The following is a 17693-nucleotide window of genomic DNA, read 5'->3' as shown; positions in this document are numbered from 1 at the left end:
TAATAGATATATCTGTCAACAGCTGTCTGATTGGGCCAACCAGCTTCTTCTGGTGCATGGGGTCACCAACCAGCAAAGAGCTTTCTCCACCATGTGTTCAATATATTATGAATAAAAATATAAGGGTGGAGCCCAACCGACTGAATCTATTCCCAATAAATTCTCAATTAGTCTAAAGAATATATGCAGAGTATAAGACTTCATTCATGTGCTAGTCCTTACATCTCTTCAAAAATATCTATCCTTACCGTTCTGTCTTGAAGCAATTCAATGAAAAGAAATACTAAGCAACAGGAAAAAAAAATCAGAAAATATATATTCTATTATTTGATCGCTGAATATCAAGATGGCAGAGAGAGCCCTAAATTCCCTGACTCCTTTGTTGCAGTGTGCTCAACAAATACAATGCAGAATCAGTGGGAGCTTCTACTACTGACATTTCTCTAAATAGCGTCTCTTATGTCTAGATAGAAAAGAAAAGAAACAAATTGTGAAGAATATACTCAGCAGAATATAGAGAAGGTGTTTACAGTTTTGTGTCCTCCCCTTTTTTTCCTCTTAGGATGTTCTATACACTACACTAGAAATTAAATGTGTGTCCTTCTGGATTTTACATAGAACATTTAAAAGTTAGATACTAAAATGGCATCAATTAAAAATATTGGTAGTAAAAAAAAAAAAAAAGAAAAAAATCATAAACTGTTAACAAGTTTAGCATTAACAATCTGAATTTCTTTAAATTGTACCAAGAAAAGAATGACAGCTATCACCTGATCCTCACACATTTGCACATACATTACCAAACGTGTCTACAGTGCATTTCCATTTTATTCCAACAAAAGGAGATAGTCTTTGCTTCAGCCAGCAAGTCCTTTATTTCTCCTGTACTAGAGTAATTAACAGCAAAGCTGTAAAACTTCTGATTCCTCCAAGGATTTATTGAAATCCTGCAATTTTTGATTATCTTTCTCCAATGCACTATTTATAAATCCTGCCTTTGAGACCTTTTATACAAGCTATTTGTAAAGCACGTTCAATTTGTAGAGTAATCTGGCTCCACCAAGTGACAACTGCTGTTATTGCTAGTCTACAACTGGACCTAAAATTACACAATTGGGTACTAAATATTAATCTGGTAATGTCAGGATTTTGTTGGAGAGCTTTCAACTCTAGTAATTTACGCACTTTAAGCAGATTAGGTTGATGCGCTGTAGATGATTAGTGAAAACACTGAAACATTGGAAAGAATTTATTTGCCCCACTTATACTGGATGATGTTGAAATCTGGTTTTACAAGTGTCCACACTATTAGTAACTGCAACACTAACACTTATGAGAATAACCATAGTAGGGTAGAAACAAGGCAGGAGAGCAAATTATGTCCTTGAAATTCATTCATTCCACGGTCTTCTGGATGCTGGACAGGTAGATAAAAGAGAAAGGCTCCTGGAACATGAAAAATGTGTGTAAATGAGCTTACTATACAGACTTTAATATAAAGGTCTGAAAGAAGATGCTTTGGAAGGCTCAAAACAAAGTGCTGAAAATCACAGTTTTAAGGAAGGCTATTTTAACGTGTATTCTGCATGCTATTTTTGAATGACAGGATATTCTGAAAGGAAACATTTTTAAAGCACTCCAGAGGAGGCTGAAGGCCAGGAAAAAGCCACACACAGACAATGAAACCGAGATTGCTTCGGATGCTGTCTGCATCAGTTCTGTGTACTCACACAGAGATCCTGGGCTTAGCTTTTGCAAGCTCACAGGAACATGAAAAAGTAGATCTGCTAAAACCTGAAACTACCATAAGGTATTTGCTACATTTCAGATTTCCTTTATTATCATTACTACTTGCAGGTTTGGGGGTGTGTGTGATTTTGTTTTGTTTTGTTTTGCTGAGGGAGACTACTGAAAGGCTGAACAAGTTTTCTTTTGCCTAGTTCAAAGTTCTACTTCAATCAATTATTACCAGAAACACCAATAAAATGAGTCAGCAGCTATTGGAAACTATCATAAGCCCATGCATACAGATAGGCACATACACAGAGGACATATAGACTATTAGAAATAAAATTAGTATCTTTGGCATTACAGTTCTCTCTGCCACTGTTTCTCTCTATAGTGGAGTATACAGGATATAGGGTAACACAGATAGTATTTGTTTTACTTGTGTTCATTTGAGAAGACTGCAGGAGGAGGAAGAACCCAGAAGCACTGTCATGGGCGAGAACATTAGAGAGATCACAGGAAGGAATAGACAGGAGATTCACAACAAAGAACAAAGAGCCTGGTGTCCAGAAAGAACAGAAAGAAATTCCTAGACAGGACTACACTGAGATTGTGGCTACACAGCAGCAGAAATCCAGGAACAGCCTACAAAGTCATGGTAGATGAGAAGGAAACAGTGCACAGATCTTATTTCTGCCCTGTCATTTCAAATTGCCTTAAATTTTCTTAAGTAGAAATGCAACTTTTTATTTAAATTAAGCATGGCTTCTTTTTGGTTTAGATTTTTTTGGTCTTTTGGGAGAGCTCATTATAAGATTAAAGTCTGAGGCATTTCCACATCAAAGCTGTACTCGACTCTGTATCTTGTCACAGGAGGGAACAGACAAACTTGCAGACCAATAGAAGCTGTTAGTGTCCTCAGTCCTAGTATTATTCTGAGGAAGGGCAGCGGGATGTGAATAAAATAACAGTGAAAATCACCTTTGGGTATGAACTGATTCCTTTTGAAGAACATATTGAAGTGCTTTTGTATATATTCTTTGTCATCTTGTGTTAATCTGTCGTTGAATATAAATAAAAAGTAAAAAGAAAGAATGAATCTTACTCTTCTTGATGAAGATCAGGAAAAAAAATATATATATACATATACATATACAATTTTTTTTCTCCAGAACTCTGTCCTTGTCTTTCTCAGATTTTATTCCTTTGGAGTTACACACTTAAGTACCATTTATATATGTGTATCAATGTCACATAAGAGAACACCAAATCTAGGGTCAAAATCCTGTTTATTCCAAACTATAAAATGACTGTTGAGCATAGAGCAGCTTAATCAGGCAGCAGAAAGGAAGGGAATAGGCAGGTAGAACACAATACAAATAAAAAAGAAAGTGTAAAGTGCACCAGTAAAACCTGTCCTGAAGGTCACATTGAAACAAAGAAATAGTGAGTTGCAATGTTTGAGGAATAACCTGAAAAAATTACATTCAAGTTATACTTTGGTGCAAGGCTTCAGGACAAAAATAAATAAATACACAAATAATAATAATAATAATTAAAAAAAAAAAAGGCCAAAGAGAGTTTTCATGAAGCAACAGAGAAGCTACAATAAACCAGTACCACAGAAGATAAAACATCCTTAGCAAAAGGATCGAGGCAAATGCAGACTGCTATCTCTGCTTCCTCAATAATAAATGCTTCCTGGTTATCTACGGAAGACAACTGACTAAGACCTGAGCCTTTTTACTATCAAATAATGAATAATTTGATACATTAAATAAAAACAACATTAAAAATGGGTTGGCAGACGGGTAAAATATAGTAGTTCAACCTACAGGCAAGCATATAAAATATGACGTGCACATTGAGCTTCCATATTTTTTGTAAAAGTACCATTCTCCTACTTCTGGGACTTCTGTATTTCACATGTTTTACCCAAAATGGCCCAGTTTAGCTATTATTTCTCAGCTAGTATAAGTTGACAAAATGTGTGTGCATCTTGCTTTATATTTCCTTTTCCGATTGGAGCAGCAGCAGTCAGCATATCTGATCGAAGAGAGACAGTATCCATAGGAATGAAAGCAGAAAAGCCAGAAAGAAGCAGTTTTATCTAAATGAATATAATAAGAAACTAGACAGACTCTCCTGTGGCAGTTTGCACCTACTGTTTCCAAAACAAAAATGACAGGAAAGAAATGTAGGGAGGTGACAGAACATTGAGTGGACCCAGTCTCTGCATTTTCATTTTCTCTGCACCACAGATGCAAAAAACTGTCATCTTAGAAACTCAGTTTAAACAGTTTTGTGTTTGGTTCTCAGCAAACAATTACTCCATTCTAATTAATTTCACAAAATTTCTATAACATTGCTTTGTTTTGCAGCATTTTGAAAGTTTTCTAATAGGTCTTCTTCCAGCCTGTTTATACCAGAAATTGCTGGCTCATCTGCAGTAAAAAACTGGGAACATTGATTACATCCAAATTTATGACAAAATAGGTTAATCACTCTTTGTATTAATATTTAAATATTTTACAATGATTTTGTGATGTCAAGTGTTATGCTCTATTACAGTTGAATATTAAGATCAAATCAAATTTGGTCAAAATATCTCATTTTTCAAATGTTCCTAAATTTTAAAATACTTCTCAAGTCACACAAAATAAACCAAAAGAACCATGAAACAAACTCTAAACCACACTCTCTTTTTCAGTATGCTGCTTCTATGCTTCTTCTTTCTTAATGTAATCTCTAGTTCCTACTAGTGTATCTGCATATAAATATAAAATAACTATACTGACATTCATAGAATCATAGACGCATAGAATGGCTCGAGTTGGAAGGGACCTTAAAGATCACCCAGTTCCAACCCCTCTGCCATGGGCAGGGATGCCACCCAGTAGATCAGGTTGCCCAGGGCCTCACCCAACCTGGCCCTGAACACCTCCAGGGATGGGGCATCCACAGCTTCTCTGGGCACCCTGTTCCAGTGCCTCACCACCCTCTGAGTGAAGAATTTCCTCCTAACATCTCATCTAAATCTCCTCTCTTTTAGTTGAGTGGAGAGAATATACTGAAAGAACAACAGCAACAATAACAGAAGACATTGCAGGGAATGAAAATCTGTAACACTGGTCTCTATAATACAGTCGCAAAGTAAGAGAATGATAGAGATGTAGAGAGGTTAAAATTGGCAGAAGTAGAAAGAAGTGCAAAGATAACAGAGCTTGGAGAATTCTGCCACTGTTCAGCTTTTCTGTCAGTCAAAAATCATGTCACGTATGAAGTCCACATCAGTTGCAGTTCAGCTGCCTTTCCACATCTCTTTACCACTGCCATGCCACTTACAGCATTCTCTGGTGACAGATTTGCTTTAACTTTTGAATAAAGATCAGAGTTACTGGCAGGCTAAGCTGCAGAACCAAAACAACCCCAACACTTACAAGCTATTTTAATGCAAAACTTTATAAAGTCCTTTTGGCCATATAGTTATTAGTCATGTTTATCATCGTGAGCACTAGTCTTTCAAGTCCCTTATTTTTACCAAAAAAAAAAAAAAAAAAAAAAACAGAAGTTTTAGCATGGTGAGATACATTATCAACAGAAGCTCCAAATGAAGGTTAGGGTATATTGCTTTTTTATAGCACTGACCATTCATTTTTCACCTCTACTTTGGGTTTTATATTACCCACAGCATTTCCTAGAAATTTGCTTAAGTAATTTTAAATAAATAAATAAATAAATAAATAATAATCAATAAAAACAAACAATCAAACAAACCTTCTTATGTTAATATGGGCAGAGTACCTAGAGCAGGCCTGAATGGACTACTACTGGGTAACAACATTTGCTTCCTTGTATGTCCTTAGTTATAAACTATGCCTAATCTTTTCCCCATTGTTCTCTGTGGTGGAGGGAAGTCATTAAAAAGTGCTTGTGTGGGACCTGTTGTGAGAGAACAAAGTGTCAATCCATATCTATGTCTTCTACCTACGAACAATGATTTGCTCTTTGAAAATCATTCACCCATGACCCAAACCTCTGAGAGCTGACTGCAGCAACACAACACCAGCAGGAAGGAAAATTGCTTTTCCACACTTCATAAAAATCTTCCTTAACTGAATATTCTGATCTAGAAACAGAGCTGATTGTCCACACATTTTTCCCTGCCTGATGACAGTGTGCTGTAGTCAATGTGCATGCAGTGATGTTTTTAATTATTTTTGTCCTTCATTTTGTTTTTCCAGTGGCTTTAGGAGCTAGGAAGGATTGTACAGTACCTATTGCTACAGGCCTCAAAAAAATACTTGTATTTGATGTCTAGTAGAGTAGTCATGTTTAAAGAGAGAGCTAGAACAAAAGAGATCAGTTTTAACCCGAGGTTTGCCCATATAAATCAAGATCCTTTCCACTGACATCACAGTCCATGGAGGGGATAGAGGCATACAGCAGCAGGACGCTGGTGGTACTCTGCTTTACCAGCACCCAGGGGTTCTGCACACATTAGTCACCTCTGATTATGACAGGTGTGTTAGCATTAAAAAAGTTATACCAAGGTACTCTATTGTACCCATGAATGAGTTTCTTTCCATTGTGTTAGACAGCATCATCGTAATCAAAAACCACTGTGCATATAAGAGAGCAAATTTTTGCCTTTGTCTCTTTGTGTCACCATTCTACTAGTGTATCTAAGCTATTTAATCATTCACCAGGAAAAGAAAAAAGGTCATAATTAGTGGAAAGCAATGTATTTATACAAACACTATAAAGAAAACCAGTCTTGTCAGTCAATATTCCATTCAACATATACCAAAAAACTTTAAAAACATTTTTTAAAAGCTTACTTCCTTAAAAATACCTAGAAACTCAGAACCAGTGCTAAGTCTTGCTTCATTCATGTCAGGCAGATATTGGTACAAGTTTTGGGGGTAGAGAAATTGTGGTGAGAAGGGTTGTTTCTGACTGCATGCTCTGCAACTGCTGCATGCTAGAGAAAGCCAGGGTTCTAGTCAACTGACAGGTGGCAAAATGAAATTAAGACATATATTCAATGGAAATACTGAGAAAATGTTAAATGTTGATGCACACCTTATTGCCTTGTGATTCCTCCTTTGCTCATTATACTTACATAGTTTCAAGATTTCAGACTGTTACTTACATTGTTGTAACAGGATTAAGACATCCATCTGGGATTCTGGATCTTCCCTGGCACTGAAAGTAAAGATTTTGTGGCAAATCAGGCCAGTATATGTATGTTACAGTACTTTAAACAAATTATGTCTGTAGTAAAAGGGACAGTTGTATCTGACCCATATAATAATCATTGCATATATTTTCATCTCTGGAATCTCTCTCATAAATGGATTGAGATCCTTATTAAGCTTTCACATCCTCATTTATATTAAACTGATGAGTAATTGAAAACATTTTAGAATATATATGTACATCAAAAAGACATCAACACAATTAATACAGCTATGATGATTTATAGCTTAATTTTAGCTTAATGAAACACATGTTGTCTCACTTCAGTTAACTCATGCTTGTTTTCTTCTTACTGTATGTTGTTTTAAATGTAAGTAGGGCAAAGTATTTTAGAGAAAGAAAAAGATATAAGAATTCTTATTAGAAAATGGTTAGGGGTAATTTGGACAGAATCAGGAATATGCTACTAACGACATATTCCAAAGTAGAACTGGTTTGAATTTTAGCAGCTTATGGGCCTAATTTTATAAATCGTTCTAAAATGTGAAAAGAATAGAACACTAGGACACACATTAAAAAAACAATGACACCTGGATGACACACAATTCTTTTCATTCTTGCTGAAGGATAAATATCAAATGGCTGGCCATCAAGATCGTTTTGGCTCATTATTTCTACGGGATTTCCATCCAAACTTGGTCAAGTTAGTACAACAACTTTTTGCCCAGATATGTCTGTGCCAGCTTCTTCAAAAAATGTTTGCTTATTCTGATTTGGGAAGCAGCGCGTGCATGTAGCTCTCATGTACCAAATAGACTTCTTCATGACACTTCCAAGCTGATGATATCTACACAAGTCCTATGCAAAATTGATTAGAACTGAACAGTATGAAGGTATTTCAGAAAGAAGTCATCTGACAACCAAGGAGAAAAGCGCTGTGAAGAAGACTGAGTGGAGTGTGCAAGTCACAAGACTTGAGGACACAGCTGAGTCAGCAAGCCAGTGGTGCTAAAATGATCCTCCACAACTCCACGGGTAATGGAAAGCCTGGCAGTGCTGTTTGTCTATGAACAGGTTCACCCGCCACCTAAAGGAGGGAAGTATTAGCACCGTGTGAGAGCCACTTCGAAGTTTGTCTTCAACAGAGAACACTCTGCAGTGTTAATCAATTTTATGTTACACATAAGAACATATTGTATATATATTTTGTCTTCTCAGTCGGTACTGTGTTGCATACATTGTAGTTTCCACCCCAAAATCTCGCTATCAGTCAACAGAGCATGGCTGCTGTTCAGTTCCAATCATTCCCTACATGACCCATGGTCATTAACAAAAATGACTCAAAAAGGGGAGTCTAATCATCTGTCCTTATAGCGACATACATTTTATCCCGTTATTGAAATCAATAGGTATTTTAAAAACATTTTCCAGCAAGGGCTGGATAATCTATACCTCTCAAAAGCATCTGCTAACAATGTTAAGATTTCTTTTATTTGAAGACTTTGATGTAGGTAGCAATAAAAGCAACTAATTAACATTGCATAAGGTATTTCATATCCGATTGCTTGCTCAGATGGTTAAAACAACAACTTTCTATGTATGAGCCCTTTACATAGATCGCTAACAAAATGTGTTGTACAACAGGATATAACACCACACTCAGACTAAAGCTCTGACAACATGCATCAAGAACATCGCCAGAATCACAGCTCTGATTCTTTTAATTTCCTGTAAATATATGAAATAACTCTTTCCTTTTAGTGTAAGTCAGTAAAGCTAAGATGAAAGAACATCTTTTAATGCTGCACCAACTTTAGTAACAGTAGCAGCTGTTTTGCCACATAAGTACATCCGCTAGAATTAAACAAATCTAGTGTATCGCTGACACCAATCATAGCATCAGTCTTCATAGAGGAAAATGTGAAATTGTTTAGAGCAAGAAGAATCAGCTGAGCAAGAAAAAAATCACTACCAGAGTGTCATAAATTCACTACTGATACTATAAATACTATGAAATAACATGGCGGGTGCAACCTGCCAATAATCTCATAAAAATACAAATTACTTGAGAATAATATAGAAATAAGCATACATTGGCAACAGTTCAAAGCAGATTATTGGGACATGTAATTTGGACATTAAAAAAAAAAAAAAAAAGAACCTGGAGAAACATCTCAAAGTGTTTCTGAAAGAAATGTAAAAAGATTGAGTAACATTAAATACAATAGAAAAAAAAAAGGTGATCAGAGGTTCTTTAATCTTGATATAGGCGTGCTCAAGGAAAAAAAATAAGTAATCAAGAGTAACAAACAAAGATAGCAATGAGGAAAGCATTCTTTTTCAATCAAAGCATAGTTCATTTAATCACAGTCACTGTGTATTTGTGCCAAGCAGATGAATGACTAATGGTTAAAAGACCTTACCAGCATTGCTGGAAACCACTAATTGCTGGTTGGGCAAATGCAAAACAGGTTTTAGCTTTACATGAAGCAAAGCTTATAGGAAAAGACATTACTTTTGGTTAGACTAGTTGGTGCTGAGATGAAAAACAAATAACAACAAAAAAATGGAAGCTGAGTTCAATTAGATAATTTCATCCAGCACTTGGAGAGAGCTGCTTGCAAGGGTCTAGATGAGGTTGTTAGCCACTGTTGAGCAGGTATGCCTAATTACTGCCCATAAAACTGTGATAGGCCTGTAGGAAATCGATGAGAGGTTAATTGCACAATATCATAAAACCGGTATTTCTATTACGTGATTTTCAATATTTGATACATTTTTTCCCCAAGCCTATGACAGTTTTTGTTTAATTTTGGGAGGTTTGCTTGGGGGCTGGAAGGACAGGTTGATAAGTATTTGGTAGACTAGGCAAGCAGAAAGAAAGGAGAAAAAAGATGTAAAGAGAAGCTAAAATTTTGTTGTTCTGGCCTTGTGTGACCCTATGAACTCAAAAAGAGGGCCTAAGGCATTTAACCTGCTAATAACTTCTCATGCTAACTCCTAAAGAAATTATGAGTCTTTTGTCTCAAAAGGGGGAACTTCTTTCCTGACAGGAAATGCAAACACAACTCTGTTGGTATCTGTTGATGAAATAAGAGAGGAAGGTGAGCAAAGTTTATTTACACTAATATAAAAACTACATAGATGAGGCTGGAGAAACAAAAAAATATAAAATCTTCCAAGAAGTAGAAAAGGGTATGTGTGTGCATCGTGGACTATGGTTTGTCATAATCTATAAGAATTTTTCCAGTTTGAAATCAGCTTGCCACACTACATCTAAGCTGTAATGAATGAAATCAAGTAGGCAAGAATAGCTGTTTTTAAAAAGTGCAGGAGCTATGAAATGCTCATTTCTCAGATACAAGAACACCAATTATTTCACTGTTAATAAGCTGCAGCTTAGCTGATTTATTTTTCTCCTATAATAGAGCGAGTTTAATCAAAGTTCAGCAGTCCATGCTCAATGAGCTTAAGTGTATAATCAGCCAGTGCAGTCTATGCAAAATGACACAACTGAGGAAAACGGTCCCCTGATCAGGTGGATCAGGAGAAGCGACGTATCCCCATACCTGGCTTCAAGCCTGATGCTCCCCAGTGAAGGCTGCTATCCAGGTCAGGCTGCTAGCCTAGCGCAGACTTTGTGCTACGTTTAACGGCCTTTCCCCATATAAATCTCATGTTATGGTGGTTTCCATCTTATCGACGGTGTTTTTGAACAGTTCTTTTCATAAAACAAGACTGTGAGACGAGGTTTTCCTCAGCAACCCTTACGGTACTTTCATTTCTAGCTATGGTGTCAGGGATGAGGAGCATGACCCAAGAAGCCTGGGAAGGGCTCGCCTCACTCTTCTGTGAGAGCAAAATACTTTCAAGAGACAATTTCTTTAGGTAAAACGCACAGCTCTAACGCTAGCTTTCCCCCCCTAGCTTTGCTGTTTAATAAACACCTCGCGTTCCGCCCCCGTTTCTCCCCGTTGAAGCCCGACCCCGCAGGGCCGCGCCGCCGCCGGCCGCCTCAGCGCCGAGCCCCCCCCAGCGGCCACAGCGGGCGCGAGCCGCCACAGCGCCAACGGCCGCAGCGGCTGCGCGAGCCGCGGGAGGAAGGGGGCGGAGCTTCGGCGGCCTCGTCGGCCAATGGGAGAGCGCGGCGCTGCAGTTTGAACGCCGGGACGCGGCACTAACGGCCGGGCCGCGCGCAGGGCTGCCCCCATTACCCTAGCGGGCAGGCGGCGGCGGCTGGCGCCGGGCTCAGGCAAGCGGGGCGCGGGGCGGGCGGGGCCCGGCCTCCGCCGGGGGAATGGGGGGAGCGCGTGGGGTCCCTGCCCAGCGCCTCTTTGGGGGAGTAGGCGGCTGCTCGGCCCTAGTCCCGTCCCCCTGGGGAGGGCTGGTGCGGGGGGTGTAAAGGGGCCGGGGGCCGGTTCCGAGCCGCTGGGGCTCCGCTGCTGTCCGCTGTGCCTCCCCGCAGCCGGCCTCCGAGCGGGCATCGTGGCGGTGGGCACGCAGCCCAAATTGGGTCACTTCACCCAAAGGGTCACTTCTGGGTGCCTTCCGCAACTGTGGGACTCTCATGCGGCTCTTATGTGTGCGTGCTGATTAAAAACACCTCGAGTTTTAATTGTGCTTCTCTGTGCCTTTTCTGTTGGCATTGGGGAGCGCTGTGGAGCACTAGCCTAATGAGCGAGCTCTTTGCCCTTTATGTTTTTAAAGGTAGAAGATGGCTGAACGCTTGAAAAAGCCCTTCAAAGACAGCCTGAGTGACATAAAAGAACGAATGAAAGAGAAGAGAAATCAGAAATGGATAAGGTTGGGTAAAACTAGCCAGAGCACAACAATGAAGTGCAAAAGACCAAGTAAGGCGCTCGAATATCCTAATTCATAATTTTTCTAATTTATTTATTTTTTAACCAAGTTGAAATACACACTGTTCCTTTGTAGCCAACAGCTCTGTGCAAATGAAGAGCATCCAAGCAAACAACAAAGCTCTGGCTCAGGCTTTGCAAGAGGAAAAGCTCAAACTGAGGGATGCCCAAACTACCATTCTTCATTTAATGAAAGAGTATCAAGATCTGAAGTTTCAGATGTTTGTCTTGCAAAGAAATCTTTGCTTCAAGCAAGCACAAGGACTTGTTGAGGTATTTTTAATAATAACTTATAATTCTGTGAAGCTGACCATTAGAATTTGCACCAGATATTCCACTGATATCTTTATGAACTCAAACGTTTCATAAAAGTTAACTTTTTTTCAATCAAAGCTGAAGGTACCTGGTAGAAGTGTCTTCTGATACAGGTATCTTCAGGATTTAGTTACTCATAATATTGGTGAGAGGATATTACATTGGTAGTTAATACCTGGATGTAACAGTGTTGGGTTTTTTTTGTTCGTTAGACTAAACTGTCAGCCTTGAGTGAGATAATCTCAAAAGTTTCTAAGAACTTACTGGAGTCAGTTGATCTCCTTGGCCCAGCAAAGGACTTGTGTTCCATAGGTGTAGTAAGTACCTCTTGCTCTCTGTGGGGATTTCTTTTATTTTTTTCCCCTTATTCCTTTGAAGCAGCATAGATGCAGTTTTTGAGATTTCAGCCTTAGTATGGAGGTCTGACTAGTACCTCTGGGGGGTGTGTAGCAGGACTGAGGCTCGGCTATGAGGTGGGAGGGTTACCCTGATTTCCTATGGCTTTGTGTCTTATTCCATGTATCTTCCCTGCAGTTCCTTATCCTGCCCTCTATTTGTATGATTGGGGTAGTGATTACTGTTTTGATGGAGCTGAGCATGTGAGATTCCACTGCATTTTGTGTTAGCCAGCCAGTAAACAAATAAAAGCAGCAAAGGGTCTCTCTGGCCCTTCTGTGTGTAACTGGGCTATTGTCTAAAATGTGGGTATGGTACAAGCTTGTTTCAGCTGTTTAGTTACAGTAAGACTTATTTTCTTGACAGAATCAGAGAGTGCTTTCTTCAGTGCTTGAAAATAATTCCAGTGCCATAAGAAAAATAAGTTCTGTGTAAGTATCTTTTGCAGATATGTATTTATATCTGAAAATCTTGTTACAGTAAACTTATTCTTCTGACTGGAAAAAGGGAAGAAATACAGTGTAATAGAAGTAGTTCACATTGTTATAAAATATATTGCTATTCAGTAAATACTACCTCTGGTATTTTCTTTAGAGAGCTTCCACAGTGTGCTGATGGAGGTGATCAAGTGCTTCCAAGTAGACTGATGGCTGATAGTGAAACAAACGAGCTGTCTCATTCTGTGACAGATACTTGTCAGTTACCTGGCAATGCCATTTCTTCAATCAAAGTAATTCTAGACAAAGGTAATTAGATCAAAGCGTCTGACATTACTTTATTCAGAAGCAGGGAAAAAATGTGTGAGTGTAAGTTTAAAACAAAATTACTGCTTTTGAAGTAATTGTGAAATCCTTTTCATTTGTTGTAAAGCTTAGGTATTAATATTGGCAACTGGCAAACTTTTTGAATGAAGATGCATAACAATGGGGGAGCAATGTGAAAATGGTTTTTCTTCTATACCTGCAATCTAGCTTCATTTATCTTCCAAACTGTTAATCAGAGTAAATTAATCTTGAGTCATGCATTATTTAAGAAATCAACAACTGTTAACAAAGTAAAACACTTAAAATAAATGACCTGGGGATAACCTCTCCAAACAAAACAGTTTAAAGGAAAATCCTGATGTAGTGTAGTATAACTGCTTTCTGTTTGGAGGCTGTAGTAAACATCACTTATCAAATCTCTGGAGAAAATTCTAAGATGGTCTTAATTTTTGACACATTTAGAACTTGAAAAAAAGTTCTCCAAATTGTTGTTACTTGGCATTAATATGTTTTCCTTTTCAATTACAAGGGCAAACATCTGATTTTCATGTGGACAACATAGTGTCAGAGCTGGAAAGTGATTCTTCAAATGGAGATGGATTTAGTACTGTGTTACCAAAAAATGTGTCCACCAGGCGTCGCTGTTCAAAGATAAGAAATCAAGATGAACTTTGCATGGGTATCTTGGACTGTTTGGAAGCACTTGATTCAACAAGAATGCCTTCTAAACAGGATGAAATTGGACTTGAAAGTCTATATACGTGTACTGTAAAAAACATAAATTCAGATATTTCTCATGTAAACAAGATAGGTTCAGAGCTGGTGTGGAGGCAGTTGGATTCTGAAGCTGCAAAAGTCAATTCAGACAACAGTGCTGATCTTAAGCAACAAAAATATAAAAGCAGAGAAGGCTCTCAACTAATAAGAGAGAAGCATCAGAAGGTAAAAGTGGAAGGGACTAAAAATACTTCCAGACCAAGACAAAAGAAAAGACAGGGTAAAGAGAATTCCAAAGAAAAACTGGATTTCTTGGGTGGCTCCAGTGATGCTTATGACTTCAATTTTGAAGAGAGTGTCCACGTTACACCTTTTCGACAAAATAAGGTCAATGACACAGATACTGTTGTAGATGACAAAGGAAATTCATCTGTAACTAATACCATAGAGTCAAGTGATAGTGAAGAAGATTCAGATGATAGCCTTTATGTACCTTATAAGAGTAAATCCAAAAAAAGGAAAAGTTCAGTGGACAAGACAGATATGTCACCGGTCCACGTAAGGCCAAGGTCTAAAAGATGTTTGGTACAGCATGAGCAGAAACTCTTCAATGAAAAAGAGACTGAAAGCAATAAATCAAGTGACAAGTCTGTTAGTAAGTATGGAAAGTGTTCTGTAATTGTTTCGTTTATATAAACTGTTGGGGGGGGGGGCGGCTTTCTTCATCTTTCTTTTTGCAATGTTATGCTGTTTCTCCTTATTAAAGTCATTTAGTTCATTCTGACCATCTCTTTTTTCCTCACAACAGAAGCAGGAATTAAAGATATGTTTTGTTTAAGAAATTGCTCAACAATTAGTTAACATTGTATTTCAGATGTGTTTCAAGATGGATTGAAGCTGGGGGGGAGGAGGGAGATCAAAAGTATAATTTGAGAGAAATGAAAAGATGGAGATGATAGTTACAGCTGAGAGTTTCTTCGTATCTAGTATGTTCATTGACATTCCCTTTTAGGATATTTGTCTGAGGTGTCTTAAGCAACTGTTGATACAGTATGCCTCACTTTTTTTTTTTCAGAGCAATCTTCTGAACCATCTCGTGGTCATCTCTGTGATGTTACCAATATTGCTTCATCGCTCCCTAGCACTGGGAATGCACCTATTGTCCCTGAAGGCGAAAGACCATCTCCAAAACGCAAGCGTAGCTGTACTCTTATTGTGAGCTATAAAGAACCAAGTATTTCAGGGTAGGTGTCTTACTTTCCAGTTTGATATAAAGTTCATGATCAAATGAGGGATTTGAAAGGATTACTTAAATATTGGAAGTAAGTTCTTATTAAAAGATTCAAAGAGGAGTCGTGATTAGTAGTAGTGAAGTAGTTTGTGTGACATTGAATTTACTAGTTAGAAGATAATGTTTTTAATAAAGGAGGGAACAGAACTCATGTGTTTGTTTTTTTGGTTTTTTTTACAGGAAACTTAGAAGAGGAGATCCATTTACAGATGTGTATTTTCTGAATTCTCCAATTTTCAAGCAGAAAAAAGATTCTAAACACAGTTCTATTAGGAAGAGATCTCTATCAAAATACAATGAGAAATTTGTTGGTTGTTGAGATTTCTTGTCATGCTCACAAAACTATGAAGAAAGGAACACTTTCATCCAAGAAACTATTATACCATGCAATTATGTCTAGTTGTCTAATAGTAAGAACATAAAGCGAAGCTTTTTGCTTTTAATCCAATAACTTTGTTTTTGGTGATGTAGGAGAGACAGATTACCTTTTATAATAACTAAGCTGATTCTATTTAAACTCTTTGGGGAGGAAACATTCCTACATCCTGAATCTGTGATTGTCAGAAATGTGATGGAAAAGATGGTGAATGAAATTTTATGACTTATATCCTGCTTCATCGGAGGCTCACCTGTGCCAGCCAGTCAGGCACTAAAGGTCTAAATTTTTTTTAATAACCGCGTTTGTACAGATCTTATTTATGTAATGGTTGTAGTTTCATATTGAAGCTCATAATAAATGTTTCTGTTGGAAAGTCAGAATTGGCTGTTCTTTTTGCAGGGTTTCCATAGTTGGTAGTAGAGTCAACTGTGGGTGTGCTGTGAGCCAAGGTACTCCTCATCTTATGCAGTATAGGCATGATTGGAAGCAAGATTGTCAGTTGTAATCTGATTATGTAGCTAGGACTCTCAAAATTATCAATGAGGGGTGGCTGGTACTGCTATGAACATAAGCTAACTAGATAGGAACAAAGCAAAGTAAGTTATCTGTGAATCTTGTGAAGATTGCTCAGTTGTGGGGACTGAGGAAGTAAACTGCAAACAGTTCTTGACCTCTTTGCTGTTAGGAACTTCATAATTCTGGACTTAATGTGCAAGTGCCTTTACAAGAGGAATACCTGCCACATGTGATACCACTTAGTACAACAGTTGGCAGTGAGCTAGAAAAACACTATTAGAAACCATCCAACAAGATTTCAAGGTTGCATAGCACTTAAACTGGCACTTTCTTTCACTTCAGAAACAGGACTGTTAATGGATGCATCAATAGAAAGAGGAAAACTGCATTCAAAATAAATGGGGAAGCACGAAAATAGAGGTTGCTCATTTGTTTTGCAACACTGCCTGTCTCACCTGTCCTACTTCAATAGGTAGAAGAGCTCTTTTCTATAATAAAAATGTAATGATTTACTGTTTTACTGGTAACTTTGTAGATGACTGGCTCAGCAGTTCTAATAAAAGCTGCATCTACTTGCAGCTTGAGAACATCCAGTAAAAATCAAGTAATAAACAGCCTTTAGAGGTTGGAATTAAAATTTAACCTCCTACTGATACCCTAAAATTCTAGTTATTGATATTACCATCATCATTCTGAAACTGCCATTATCGAAACTTAAGCAGAATGACAATAACATCAGGTTGTTGTTTTCTTTTTTAGCAGATGTCTGCAACAGCTGTTTACTAGGCATTAAAAAAAAAAAGATAGGCTAAGCAGCCCAAAGCAAATGTATTTATTTTTGGATAAGTTTGAAGAATCACAATTGTAGGAAGGATTCTGAGTCTAGCTCCCATCTGTTAACTAATATTCCTGGAAGTCTCTAAGAAAAAGACTGCCTTTTTTGAATGCTACTTTCTGCCCTCTGCACTGTACACTTCGTGACGTGGCACAAGACTCAATCTTACTGGAAAAAAAAAATCTTTCATTTTCTAATTGTTTGTCAAGTAGTAGACAGATGCAGGTTTTAATTACAATATGCAAAATTCTACCCTCTGAGTAAACTAATGGTCACAGTAGGTAAGTACAAGTTCAAAACAGACTGCTTCTGTGTGTATCATATGTTGGTAATAAAAGGCCCTACTGGACAAAAACTAAGCAAAGGGCATTGAGACTTTTTGAACAGATAAATCCCTAAATTGCTTGAGTTGTTAAGGAGGCTGGAATAACAGCACTGTAGCTCAATTAACGTGAAGGTGGGACTGCTTGCAATGTTTGGAATCTTCACAGCTTTCCCTACTTTGCCAGCTCAGCATGGTACACCATAGCCAGTTAAGTGCTCCCAATGAACTTACGGACTAATTTCAAGGGTGTGTGGAAAATGCATTGATTGCAGTCTTACAGCTTCATGGTGCTCCACTGTGAAATTGTTTGAGTGTATATATTTATAATGGAAGAACTAATGGGAAAAAAAAGAGACCAAAATAAAG

The 17693-nt window shown here is 38.0% G+C and overlaps 1 protein-coding gene and 1 long non-coding RNA gene across 3 annotated transcripts; one reads left to right on the top strand and one right to left on the bottom strand.

The window, feature by feature from the left end:
• Positions 1-1190: 1190 nt before the first annotated feature.
• Positions 1191-10887, bottom strand: LOC106030271 (uncharacterized). The gene is made up of 4 exons (XR_001203626.3): positions 10500-10887; positions 6884-6936; positions 2710-2786; positions 1191-1446 (listed from the first exon to the last, which is right to left on the bottom strand). It is a non-coding gene; the product is annotated as an uncharacterized lncRNA (long non-coding RNA).
• A 142-nt stretch (positions 10888-11029) lies between these two features.
• Positions 11030-16024, top strand: SGO1 (shugoshin 1). 2 transcript variants are annotated; one of them, XM_048070228.2, is made up of 9 exons: positions 11030-11182; positions 11638-11780; positions 11866-12062; positions 12317-12421; positions 12867-12931; positions 13095-13246; positions 13794-14636; positions 15057-15225; positions 15453-16024. In XM_048070228.2, the coding sequence occupies exons 2-9, from the start codon at positions 11645-11647 to the stop codon at positions 15589-15591; spliced, it is 1806 nt and encodes a 601-aa protein (XP_047926185.2). In that variant the 5' UTR covers positions 11030-11182; positions 11638-11644; the 3' UTR covers positions 15592-16024. The 2 variants fall into 2 exon arrangements, with proteins under 2 accessions (XP_047926185.2, XP_047926186.2); XM_048070229.2 differs by lacking the exon at positions 12317-12421.
• The last annotated feature ends 1669 nt before the right edge of the window (positions 16025-17693 follow it).

This window comes from Anser cygnoides, chromosome 2 (genome assembly GCF_040182565.1).
Source record: "Anser cygnoides isolate HZ-2024a breed goose chromosome 2, Taihu_goose_T2T_genome, whole genome shotgun sequence".
Taxonomy (NCBI): Eukaryota; Metazoa; Chordata; class Aves; order Anseriformes; family Anatidae; genus Anser; species Anser cygnoides.
This window is presented reverse-complemented; position numbering and strand designations above follow the sequence as displayed.

What these genes read in the sequence shown, in the direction of transcription:
- SGO1 (XM_048070228.2), top strand. Translation starts at nt 11,645, where the DNA reads ATGGCTGAACGCTTGAAAAAGCCCTTCAAAGACAGCCTGAGTGACATA. An exon ending in ATAAGAAAAATAAGTTCTGT is followed by an intron (nt 12,932 to 13,094) that starts GTAAGTATCTTT and finishes TATTTTCTTTAG; the next exon opens with AGAGCTTCCACAGTGTGCTG. An exon ending in AAAGAACCAAGTATTTCAGG is followed by an intron (nt 15,226 to 15,452) that starts GTAGGTGTCTTA and finishes TTTTTTTTACAG; the next exon opens with GAAACTTAGAAGAGGAGATC.